At 38.0% G+C, this 9,333-nt stretch overlaps 1 protein-coding gene and 1 long non-coding RNA gene across 3 annotated transcripts; both read left to right on the forward strand.

Annotated features, from left to right (window-relative positions):
• Window positions 1-327: 327 nt before the first annotated feature.
• Window positions 328-4,899, forward strand: cdk9 (cyclin-dependent kinase 9 (CDC2-related kinase)). 2 transcript variants are annotated; one of them, XM_043234439.1, is made up of 8 exons: window positions 328-421; window positions 792-905; window positions 1,691-1,772; window positions 1,868-1,964; window positions 2,621-2,787; window positions 2,875-3,046; window positions 3,126-3,274; window positions 3,977-4,899. In XM_043234439.1, exons 1-8 carry the CDS (start codon window positions 381-383, stop codon window positions 4,340-4,342), a joined length of 1,188 nt encoding a protein of 395 aa, XP_043090374.1. In that variant the 5' UTR covers window positions 328-380; the 3' UTR covers window positions 4,343-4,899. The 2 variants fall into 2 exon arrangements, with proteins under 2 accessions (XP_043090374.1, XP_043090375.1); XM_043234440.1 differs by having other exon boundaries at window positions 1,868-1,958.
• An 864-nt stretch (window positions 4,900-5,763) lies between these two features.
• Window positions 5,764-8,258, forward strand: LOC122341089. The gene is made up of 4 exons (XR_006250415.1): window positions 5,764-5,967; window positions 7,358-7,501; window positions 7,620-7,681; window positions 7,803-8,258. It is a non-coding gene; the product is annotated as an uncharacterized LOC122341089 (long non-coding RNA).
• Window positions 8,259-9,333: the final 1,075 nt, after the last annotated feature.

Raw genomic sequence — 9,333 nt, forward strand, 5'->3', positions numbered from 1 at the left:
CTTAAAGTGCCATGGGGTGCTATTAAAATGTTTTATGTATTGTACATACTAGATGGGAAATTAATAAAAATTCAAAGCTGTTTGTTTCTGTTGCATCAATTCTTGTTGCATGTAATATTTAATGTTTTTGTTGTGTGCTAATGAGATATTTTAGGTAATATTTAAGAGTATGGATAAAGTTTTGCCATAAAATGTTTTGTCAATTGCGTACGCACATATTCCACTCATACCTTAAACACAAACATGATGCAAATAAAAATAAACTATAACAAATTAATACACGACTAGAGCGGTTTTATGCATGATCTTCCGGGCGGCAGGTGGCGGTAGAGTTTTTCTTGGCGCGGGTGAATCTTGCGGACCGCAGAGGAACAGCAAGGATGCAGCGCGACAAAACCGGAAGCTCCGGCGGTGCGGATAAGTACGAATATTTTAATAATATTCTATCTCTTATCGGTCATTTGTACCACTAAAAGTTCGATTTTGTTTATTGTTAACATGTCAAGCACATATCTGCGCGGTTTAAATCCAGCTAGTCTTTTAAACGACGGTGTAAAGCTAATATTTGTGCGTGAGGGTTTGGGTTTTTTTCTTGCCAGGGCCGAATAAAGGACACGAAATCGCCCACACGACCAAAACAGCCTCATAAGAGACTTCTTATTGTGGCGTTTAATTGGCCAAAATGTGCCTGTTAGAGTTTTTTTTTATTGATTGAACTCAACGTTAGAGCGTCAGAAGGTAAGGAGTTTTTCGTCGCGTTTTAAAGATAAGTGTTTGTTGTGTGTGTTTAGGCCGGACAGAGAGACCGCCATCATGTCCAAGTACTATGATGGGGTCGAGTTTCCCTTCTGTGATGAATTCTCGAAATACGAGAAGCTGGCGAAGATCGGCCAGGGCACCTTCGGGTGAGTATTTGGTGCTCGTGTGACAAAATAGACCTAAAATCTGTTTATTATTGCTGTGATACAATGTCAGGAAGTCAATGGTTGATAAAATATCTATAGGGATCGTCGGCCTTAAAGGAATAGTTTCTCCAAAAATGAATTTGTGGACAGTTGGCTCAACCCACAATTGCAGATCCTTCAACAGGTTTTTGAGAGAAGCAGCATTGCATCACTTGTTGACCAGAGCATCCTCCGCAGTGAATGGGTGCCGTCAGACTGAGAGTGCAAACGGTTACTAAAACATAGCAATAATAATCCACACCACTCCTGTCAACAACTTGTGAAGCGGAAAGCTGCGTGTTTGTAGACAACAAAACCTTCAAGATGAGTGAAAACAGTGTGAAATATTATAATAAAACTATTATGTTATTATTTTGATGTGAGAGGATGACAGGAAGCGTTATTATGGATTTTGTCCAGAAGCGACTGGTTGAAGTTAAAATAAAGTTTAGTTATGGATCGGTTTCTTATAAGCATGTTTTCTCACAAGATGCATGGATTATTGTCTTGTTTTTGTCAACCGTTTGAACTCTCATTCTGACGGCACCCATTGACTGCAGAGGATCTGTTAATGAGCAAGTGACGTAATGCCATTCGTTTCTTCAAAGCTGTTCTGGTGAACAGCTTCGCCATCGTCTTGAATGGCCTTTTTGGAGGGAAACTATCCTTTGACGTTTATGGTATATTTTGGTTTAGAAGGAGCCGGTGTGATTTCTGAGCGGTTTTCTGTTGTGTTCTCTCTGTAGGGAGGTGTTCAAGGCCAAACACAGACAGACGGGGAAGAAGGTGGCTTTAAAAAAAGTACTCATGGAGAATGAGAAAGAAGGGGTGAGACATTGAAATGAAGTTATGCAGTTACTGCGCTCCTCATTACGAACGCAGGCGTCTCACGCACTCAAGTGTGCTTGTGCTCTTCTGCTTAGTTTCCCATCACCGCTCTGAGGGAAATCAAGATCTTACAGCTGCTCAAACACGAGAACGTGGTGAACCTCATTGAGATCTGCAGGACAAAAGGTGAAGGTGTCTGTGTTTATTCATTCTTTCCGTGTTGTACATGCTGTCATAAGATGCACAGCTGCTTTTTTTAACGTGCAGCATGAATGTGCTTCCTGCAATGATCTGGAAATATCGAGGATTTCTTAAAAATTGATTTTCAGACCTTAAAATGACTTTTAAAATTAGTGCAATTGTAAAAGTATATGTTACAAAACATAAATGTTTTGCTCTTCTGAAATATTTTTAGATGAGCCAGTGTGATTCTGTCTATTAAGGGTCTTATTTGTACACAGAGTACAATTATTTCTTACCAGATAAGGCATTCTCTGGAAATATTTAATATGTAAGAGATCCTTAAGGACCATTTACACCAAAAGAGGTAACTATATCAGCATCCACACCAGTGCTGTGCTCCATATTGTGTGTTATTTTACACATTTGAAGCTCTTTAAACTCTGTTTGACTGAGGTTTTTGTTCATATTTGGGGAAAAACTAGATTCCTATGAACTTTATAGTTATAGTAATAATTATAGTTATCATATTTGGTGTAAATGACCCTTAATACAATAATTATTTTAAATTCAGTAAAATGTTAGGTCCATAGAACTATGACTAGAGTTTGAATATTAGATTGGAGAATTATTCTAAGAGTGTATTTTTCTCGCCTCTTTCTCTCCAGCCACCCAGTTTAACCGCTACAAGGGCAGCATCTATCTGGTGTTCGACTTCTGTGAGCACGACCTCGCCGGGCTGCTGAGCAACGCCAACGTTAAGTTCACCCTGGCTGAGATTAAGAAGGTGATGCAGATGCTGCTGAACGGACTTTACTACATACACAGAAACAAGGTGAGATCTACGTAAATGTGACTGAGAAGCTGCCCCAGGGTTGTCGCTGTGATGTTTAAGGGACGCGGTGTTGCGTGTTCGTGTCAGATCCTCCACAGAGACATGAAAGCGGCCAATGTCCTGATCACCAGAGATGGCGTCCTGAAGCTGGCTGATTTCGGACTGGCCAGAGCGTTTAGTTTGGCTAAGAACAGTCAGGGCAACCGCTACACGAACCGGGTCGTCACACTGTGGTACCGACCGCCTGAACTGCTGCTGGGTACGTCGGGCACGTCTTAAAACGCTTGTAGCTTGATGTGATTACTGGTTTTTCACCGCGAGTGTTCGTTTTTTGTTAGGTGAGAGAGACTACGGGCCTCCCATAGATCTGTGGGGCGGAGGGTGCATCATGGCGGAGATGTGGACCAGAAGCCCCATCATGCAGGGGAACACAGAACAGCACCAGCTCACCCTCATTAGTCAGCTGTGTGGCTCCATCACTCCTGAGGTAACACACACACAACCATACTTCAGACCTCAGTGCACACGGATAATCAGCATGTGTGAATGTGTAATAAATTAATATTAGGAAGAGCTTAAAGTTTCATTATTCATTATTATACACACATACTAAAGTACTAGTATTTGTCTTTGTGTTTATATAAAAAAAAAAAAAAAATACAAAATACAAAAAATACAAAAAAATTTTACTTATTATATTTTTTGAAATTATATTTGTCATGAATTTAATACAAACACTCATATTAAGCTAAAGCCCTTGTTAGACATTGTTAAACTTTTTATTTATCTACTTTATTTAAATAGTCCACTTAGTAGAATAAGTTGACATAAGTTGTTGAACCATAAAAAAAAAATATATATATATATATATATATATATATATATATATATATATATATTATTTTAATTATTTTTTTTTATTATTTTTTTACTATCGAAATTTTTTTTTATCTGTTTGCAAATTTATGAGTAAAAAATTTGAATTCATAATTTAATAGAATTCATGCATTTAACAAAAAAAAAAAAAAAAAAAAGGTGTGAATATAAAACTATAAAATTAAACTTTTTTTTTTTATTTACTTATTTAACCTAAACAAGTACAAGAAGCATAAATATGCATATATTTAACCAAAAAACGAGTACAAAAGTGATGCATTTGAGTCCATGTCTGTATTGTGTGCTGTGTCAGGTTTGGCCCGGGGTGGATAAGAAGTACGAGCTGTATCAGAAGATGGAGCTTCCTAAAGGTCAGAAGCGTAAGGTAAAGGACAGACTGAAGGCTTATGTGAAAGACCCGTACGCTCTGGACCTCATCGACAAACTGCTGGTTCTGGATCCGTCTCAGAGAATAGACAGCGACGACGCTCTCAACCACGACTTCTTCTGGTCCGACCCCATGCCCTCAGACCTCAAAAACATGCTCTCCACACACAACACCTCCATGTTTGAGTACCTGGCTCCGCCGCGCAGGAGAGGTCACATGCCCCAGCAGCCAGCCAATCAGAACAGGAACCCTGCCACCACCAGCCAACCGGAGTTCGACAGGGTGTTTTGATTAATCCAGCCGGCTGTGATTGGTCAAGAAGAGAAAGACTTCTAATAAATCAGGAGGGACCTTTAGTGATCTCACCCGATTACAAAACAAGACATTTCCACGTTTATCTTGAGTTATTGTTTCATCAGAGTTGGATGTGCGTGGAGTTGGCAGATACGGTTCCTGTTGTTTACCGTTTGCACTCGCAGAAGCTTTATCTAGATTACAAAAAAAAATTATCATTAAGACGAGTTCGGTTGATATGAATTACCGAATCCGTACTGAGCTGATCCGGAAAAACAGCATGAGTTTATTGTGGGAGGGGAAAAAAAGAAGTGTACTTAATGTTTTCAAGCAAATTTTGTGTAGTATCGGTTGGTTTTCCCTTTGAAAATAGTTTTGACGATCGAAGTTAGTCTGGCAGAGCCATTAAACATAATTTAAACACCATCTTTTCAGATTTTAAGTTTTTTTTTAAAATATGTTTTTATTTGTAAGATCATGTGTTTGTGTTGGGCGTATTGGTGTATAAGTTACATGCAAGTATAATACACTAATAAAACCTTTCACTTTTTCCACCTTTTGTTTTGTGATTTCTGGAGGTGTGAAGAAAAAAATAAAGTATTTTACCGTTACCCGGTAGCACCCCCCTCCTCAACACCAAAAAAAGATGGTTTTTCATGTGATGTATTTAGTAATACGCTGCATTTTGGGTCTGGCTGCTATACATTTCTGTAAGACGGGTGTCAAACTCAAATTCACAGAGGGCCAAAATTAAAAAAAGAACATTGTCGAGGGCCAGACCAATTTTTTAAATTAATTTATTTATGTTTTTATTATCTTTAAGATACAGTAAACTACTGTATTAACCATCCTCGTATATTACAATAAAATTTTTGCTTAAATACTGAAACCAGAACAGGTTTAAGAAAATAATAAAAACAAAAACTGAAAAAAAAATATCAGGCTTCTATATCTTTAACTTTATTCATTTTAATTGTAACCTAAATCCTGTCATCACAGACCATCAAGGCCAACACCTGAAAAAAATATCTCTTTCAACTTTAAACAGACCATGCCATCAGTCAATAAAATAATATTTATCCATTTTAGTTTTTTTCACTGTTCATTTACTCTGTTCATTTAGTGCGTAAATTGTTAAAACTGACACGAAAGACTGGTATAATACTGGTGAAATAATAATCATTAGTGATAAAATAAATAATAAAAAATTAAAAAAAGGACCACATGAACGCATTTTCGACAATCAAAACAGACAGTTCCGGCATTTGTAGAAAAATGCTGCCGCAATTGGGGGACGATTGCCACACATTAGAAGTGCCTCTTCTGTCGCTTACCAGCAGTTACGCGTAGCTTCCTGCTTCACATCGCTCTACGCCTCAGAGCGGTTTTACGCTGTGCCTATGATGTCGCTTGACGCGTTCAATGTGTAGGCACCTTTAGCGGTACGTGCTCTGTGAATTTGCAGAGGAACCGGTATTATTGGCGGTAGCATAGCTAGCAGGATGAAATAGGCGGTAGGTGCTGTAAGTCAGTAGTAGGGTAACTACATTCAGTTCAGTTTGAGTTTGTGTTTAAGAGCAGTCGCCGTAAGCTTGCTGTTTTAAACACCATCGACTGGGAAGGTAAGTGCAGAATTTTACAAAATGTTTTTTTTAATCAACACCAGACCAACGAAGGATGTTTTTTTTTTTTTTTTCATGAATGCAACATTTAACTTAACTTATGAATGCAGACGTCGCTCTACTATAGACGTTATTTACCGACGGGTATCATACCACAGCCAAATCTGCTCACGCTTGCCATTAAATATTGTTAAATATTAATGAAGCAATGTTACTCACCCCTAGTCTCAAACCGACGTAAAAGATGAATGTATATTTTATGACAACTGGAAATATTTTATTCGCAATTGAACGCATGTGAAGGCACGTCGGTGTTGACTCCGTATTTTGCGAATGTATAGATACAAAAATACGGTAAAGTAAGGCATTTTATCGTTGGAGCACCCAAGTACAACCAGTGCAGAGGAAACCTCGTGCTTTAAACAAGTCTTGAAGAGCTGTAAAGAGTAATGTAAAAACGTACGATTTTATTGAGGAAAGGTGTGCTATGACTAGTATGAAGTGATCGGGTGTACGATGATCGTACACCGGGCGAGAAATTGGCCGAAAAATCCCATTGACTTTGTATTGCAAGAGCCCCCAACAAATTTTTCCTCATATACACTATGAGGAGAGAAATGCGTCACGTGACAAGGGGGTGGGCTCATTTAACTCTAACCAATCAAAGCCTCCGGATCACTGTGGAAAGCGTCAAGCCACGCCCTAGCAAAACATTTAGAGCACACCAGCGAGAGATCCCATAGACTGCCATTATATGGTTCAGATTGTCGTTGGATCAGAGCCTCATAGAGACATGGGGGTGGGCTTATCATAATGATAAACAGTCTTCAGTGCATCATGATGGTCAGCTGCCAATCCACTTACTAGTAACCAAACAATGTACCCTAGCAACCGATTAGCAAGACTGCATCACAATATCGTATAGACATGGGAATTGGTTCTTCTGACTTAGCAAACCGGACTTCAGACACGTTAGTGATGCTAGCAGTGCTACATGTTAACAGTGACTAGCTACGTGCTCATTCATGATGAGAACTCTATAAAACTCAATAGTTAGGTTTAGTCCTTAAACCGTTCAGTTCCACACATAACCTCAATGTTTGTTTGCTTTAAAAGATGCTAAAGTTTAACAGTGATTTCTCTGAGGATGAGAATGGGACTGGCTGTGATCTTGGGTTGATTTATATTTTATATAACAATGTACCCACTCATATTTATAGATGCCACTCTTACCTTTTTTGCTTCTGGTGTCAGATGATGTTCAGTACACTCACGTGAAAGAGATATAATAAAACTAGTGAAATACACTCCCACTGAATTTCATATTTAGTTTTGCTTTTTATGTACATTAGTTAACAGATAATAAGTAAATTGTCTATGAATTTTACAGAAATTACAAAACTGTTACCAGAAAGAAGCCTCTGCAAAACTGGAGAGAAGATGGAGAGTAAACCGGAAGAAACACAAACCAATGAATCAAACAGAAGAGTGAAAATAACAAGACTCAACAGCATGGAGGATTTAAAACCGAACTGTAAGGGTTTTATTTCATTTAAACTCAATGCCCTGATCTGTTCATAATGATTTTGTTAAATAATGCGCTCTATAAATCACAACAGTAAACGTACAATATGTATGTGTTCCATCTCCAGTGTTTCCTGATCCGGTCAAACCCGAGCCTCGTTCTGATGATCCAGAGACGGCTCAAGACGAGGTGAGTTTATGATACAGTTACAACAATATAAACAGGTCGTCCTGTGTATCAATACAAATATACATTGGCTACTGTTTGTGTGTGAATATTATGAATAACTAGCCTCTGTTCTCACTTTTAGAAAACCAAAGACGTTAATTTTCAGCGCAGATGTCTTCATCCGGTTCTGTCATGACGTTTACCTTTGTTGCTAACTCCATGCTTTAGAAGCTCACCTGTGCATTCCCTAAATAATGACTGAGCCATTCATAACCCGGTGAAATGAGTATTTAGATAATAATACGCTTCACTAATGATGGCTTTGATTCTGTAGCATCTACACTAAGGACAGACTCTGAAGTCTCTTAGACTTTGTTTATTCCTGCTATTTACATTCAATTTAGGTCATCACGAGTTACTGTAGTCCGTTTGTCCTGATTGATTGAATTGAAAATGAACTTATTTAATGTAAGTATTAGACTGAATCCCAATTTAGCTAGTTTCTAATAAGTGCTTAAGCTTTCAGAAATGCTGTACAGTAAATAGAAGACACTGATACTTACAAACAATTACAAATAAAGGAAATGATAACCTTTCAGTTTAGTGTTTGTCTTGTATTTGTTATACTTAAGGCTCTAAATTCTGAGCTTGGTTTTTCACTGTACCTGCAGGGTCAGTAGCAAAGCGAAGTCTTCAGGTTTGTAAGAAGATTTGTCTGATTTTTGTTTGTGGTCTTGTCGAAGAAACGGCAGCCGTTTAATTTTGTGATTTATAGTATTGGCAATTTTGTTGGTCATTTAAAGAACACTTTCAGTTCAGTTTAACTAACTCACTATAGAAACCTGATGTGACCACAAAAAAAAAGTATTGCTTAAAATAAAGTGGCTAGCATTAAAATCCATTGAGTGTACTTGGTGAACTGGTACAATGACACAAAGACACAACAAGACATAGAGTGGTAAACACGTTTGGTAAAATGCAAACGCTGACAACTTTGAAAGAAATGGAGGAACAGGAAGAGCATCTTGAAGTCCTGTCTGTGTCCTATTTCTCCACTAGATGGCCCTCTTGGTTGATTCTCTAAGATTGTAAAGACTAAGCTGATGCACTTGAACACTGAAAAGTGGGATTTGAAGCCTTATAAGGTTTGTGCACATTTCTTTTATTGTTTGTTTTTGTTGTACAATGCCTTTACATTTGATTTGGCTCAGACTGAGAAGCCTGCTATAAAGTCAGATTACAAATGCTGTATGTATTGACAAGAAAATAAGGGCCGCAATCAGATGGAATTTCACCCATCGCCTTTCATTTTATGTAAAATATATCGGCCCTTTCCTTACAGCATTTGCAATCAGACTTTATAGCGGTTCAGAGAGTAAGCTGGTATCCTGGATTGTGCTAAATGTACAGGCTTCTTCAAAACTGAACTGAGAGGATGAATTGGATTAAATAGGCTCAAGTAAAAATCCACTTTCTACAGAAAGACAAAGTGCATATTAAATGTAAAGTTATAAAAGTGCGTAATTCACCCAACCCCTGATGTTCTGGAGCTTGTTTGTGTTGCTTTTTGGTTCCTATAGATATTAAAATACTGATTTGGATCAAGCTCAATCGGATGGCTTTTCAGTCTGAGAGTCAAATGTAAAGGCATTGTACAACAAAAACAAACAATA

Source organism: Puntigrus tetrazona, unplaced genomic scaffold (assembly GCF_018831695.1).
Source record: "Puntigrus tetrazona isolate hp1 unplaced genomic scaffold, ASM1883169v1 S000001111, whole genome shotgun sequence".
Classification (NCBI taxonomy): Eukaryota; Metazoa; Chordata; class Actinopteri; order Cypriniformes; family Cyprinidae; genus Puntigrus; species Puntigrus tetrazona.

What these genes read in the sequence shown, in the direction of transcription:
- cdk9 (XM_043234439.1), top strand. Translation starts at nt 381, where the DNA reads ATGCAGCGCGACAAAACCGGAAGCTCCGGCGGTGCGGATAA. An exon ending in TGGAGAATGAGAAAGAAGGG is followed by an intron (nt 1,773 to 1,867) that starts GTGAGACATTGA and finishes TCTTCTGCTTAG; the next exon opens with TTTCCCATCACCGCTCTGAG. An exon ending in ACTACATACACAGAAACAAG is followed by an intron (nt 2,788 to 2,874) that starts GTGAGATCTACG and finishes TGTTCGTGTCAG; the next exon opens with ATCCTCCACAGAGACATGAA.